At 45.1% G+C, this 2,500-nt stretch overlaps 1 protein-coding gene across 1 annotated transcript in view; it reads right to left on the bottom strand.

Moving 5' to 3' along the window:
- Positions 1 to 2,500, bottom strand: part of LOC135095635 (uncharacterized) — a 5,075-nt gene that overhangs the window by 1,539 nt on the left and 1,036 nt on the right. Inside the window, exons 1-3 of the mRNA XM_063996583.1 lie at positions 2,224 to 2,500; positions 1,036 to 1,151; positions 1 to 44 (exon numbers count right to left, since the gene is read on the bottom strand). The exon at positions 1 to 44 is cut by the window's left edge and continues 1,539 nt beyond it; the exon at positions 2,224 to 2,500 is cut by the window's right edge and continues 1,036 nt beyond it. Coding sequence (XP_063852653.1) covers positions 1 to 44; positions 1,036 to 1,151; positions 2,224 to 2,500 — 437 coding nt within the window. The remainder of the gene's footprint in view (positions 45 to 1,035; positions 1,152 to 2,223) is intronic.

The raw sequence follows: 2,500 nt of genomic DNA, 5'->3' as shown, positions 1-2,500 counted from the left end.
CGTACGTCACGCCCTCTTGCTTCCTGAACACCGCCTTGTCGTTGCTGGGAAGGGGAGAGAGAGAGGGAGGAGATTAATAAAAGTAAATAGAAGATTGAAGCAAGATAAATATTTAGAAGAAAAAGACAGATAGAGAGATAGAGAGAGTGAGTCACAGGAAGGTGGAAATACAGAAGCAGGCAGGGAGTTCCAGAGTTTACCAGAGAAAGGGATGAATGACTGGGAATGCTGGTTAACTCTTGCATTAGGGAGGTGGACAGAATAGTGGTGAGAGAAAGAAGAGGTTGTGCAGTGAAGCCGCGGGAGGAGTGGAGGCATGCAGTTAGCAAGATCAGAAGAGCAGTTAGCGTGAAAATAGCTAGCGGTGGAAGATAGCAAGAGATGCAACATTGTGGCGATGAGAGAGAGAGGCTGAAGACAGTCAGTTAGAGAGAGAGAGAGAGAGAGAGAGAGAGAGAGAGAGAGAGAGAGAGAGAGAGAGAGAGAGAGGCTGAAGACAGTTAGAGGAGAGAGAGAGAGGCTGAAGACAGTCAGTTAGAGGAGAGGAGTTGATAGGACGAAAAGCTTTTGATTCCACCCTGTCTGGCAGAGCAGTATGAGTGGAACCCTCCAGACACGTGAAGCATACTCCATACATGGACGGATAAGGCCCATCCACAGAGTTAGCAGCTGGGGGTGGAGGGGGCTGAGAAAACTGGCGGAGACGACTCAGAACGCCTAACTTCACAGGAGCTGTTTTAGCTACAGATGAGATGTGAAGTTTCCAGTTCAGATTATAAGTAAAGGACAGACCGAGGATGTTCAGTGTAGAAGAGGGGGACAGTTGAGAGTCACTGAAGAAGAGGGGATAGTTGTCTGGAAGGTTGTGTCGAGTTGATAGATGGAGGAATTGAGTCTTTGAGGCATTGAACAATACCAAGTTTGCTCTGCCCCAATCAGAAATTTTAGAAAGATCTGAAGTCAAGCGTTCTGTGGCTTCCCTGCGTGACCTTTTCCATTAAACATCGTACCGTACACCAACATTATCGTACTCACCTGAAAATGTACGCCAGGAACTTCTCAGGCATGGTGGAGTGGGATCTGCCCGTCCACCTGTCCAGCTCGCAGGTGTATTGCAGTGTACAGTCAAGGGCTAGGCCGGGCAGGGGCGACTGGGTGGTGGTGGTGGTGGTGGTGGTGGGAGAGAGAGTAGATTATTAGAAACGAAAAAAATAGATAAATAAATAAATGAATAAAATAAATGAGTAAGTGAATATATTGAAGGGAAGGAAAGAATATTGAGAGTAATAATGAAAGTAATAATGGCACTTTACTAAATGAAAGTAGTAGTAGTAGTAGTAGTAGTAGTAGTAGTAGTAGTAGTAACAACAACAACAACAACAACAACTACTACTACTACTACTACTACTACTACTACTACTAACAAGCACCTGTTCTGCCAGTCACGCACAGGTACACACACAAAAAAAAAATAATAATAATAATAAAACCCAAATAATGAACTTTCTAAATTTCACGTAATTTGTACCTAAATTCTACCCCCCCCCCAATCAACCACCCCCACCCCCCATTCCCTTCCCCCCTCCTCCCCCCACTCCCTAGGTCCTTTTAACCCCCCAAAAGCCAGAAACGTCACTTTTAATTTAGTCTCTCTCTCTCTCTCTCTCTCTCTCTCTCTCTCTCTCTCTCTCTCTCTCTCTCTCTCTCTCTCTCTCTCTCTCTCTATGTGCATTGTCACCTAGATTCTATGGTTGAGTGTGCGTGTGGTGAAGGAAAGAGGTTTGCGTGTGTGTGTGTGTGTGTGTGTGTGTGTGTGTGTGTGTGTGTGTGTGTGGGAGGGGTGATGAGGAAGAGGGAGAGGGGAGTGTGTATGTGTTTGTATGTCTGTTGCTTGGATAGAGAGAGAGAGAGAGAGAGAGAGAGAGAGAGAGAGAGAGAGAGAGAGAGAGAGAGAGAGAGAGAGAGAGAGAGAGAGAGAGAGAAGAAGGGTGGTAATTGTAGTAGGAGGAGGAGGAAGAGGAAGAGGAGGAGGAGAAGTTGTTGTTTTTTCGTATTGTTGTAGTAATAGTAGTAGTAGTAGTAGTAGTAGTAGTAGTAGTAGTAACAACAACAACCATATTTTTCCATCTATTTTGCTACCACCACCACCACCACCACCACCACCAGCAGCACCAGCACCAGCCAAATTAAACCAAAAAAAAAAAAACAAATAAATAAACATACCTGAATCATTCTTGGCTTTTCATCATCGTGTCTCCTTCTGGTCAGCTCCTCCCCTGCTTCGAACGCATCCGCACCATTATAATCCTCATAATCCGACTGATAATCGAACCCAAATTTGTCTCCTAGGTTGATCTCAACTGGCAATATCCCAACTGCGTATAACGTGACTAACTTAATGAAAACTGCGCAGGCGAAAAGGAATTGTGGGTAGGATAGTTCTCCGAGCTCTATCCCGTTTGTGCTAGATGGTGTCACTTCAACTTCCTCAATAGCTGCA

Source organism: Scylla paramamosain, unplaced genomic scaffold, assembly GCF_035594125.1.
Source record: "Scylla paramamosain isolate STU-SP2022 unplaced genomic scaffold, ASM3559412v1 Contig1, whole genome shotgun sequence".
In the NCBI taxonomy this organism is placed as follows: domain Eukaryota; kingdom Metazoa; phylum Arthropoda; class Malacostraca; order Decapoda; family Portunidae; genus Scylla; species Scylla paramamosain.
Note: the sequence above shows the minus strand (reverse complement) of the source record. Positions and strands in the feature narration are given on the sequence as shown.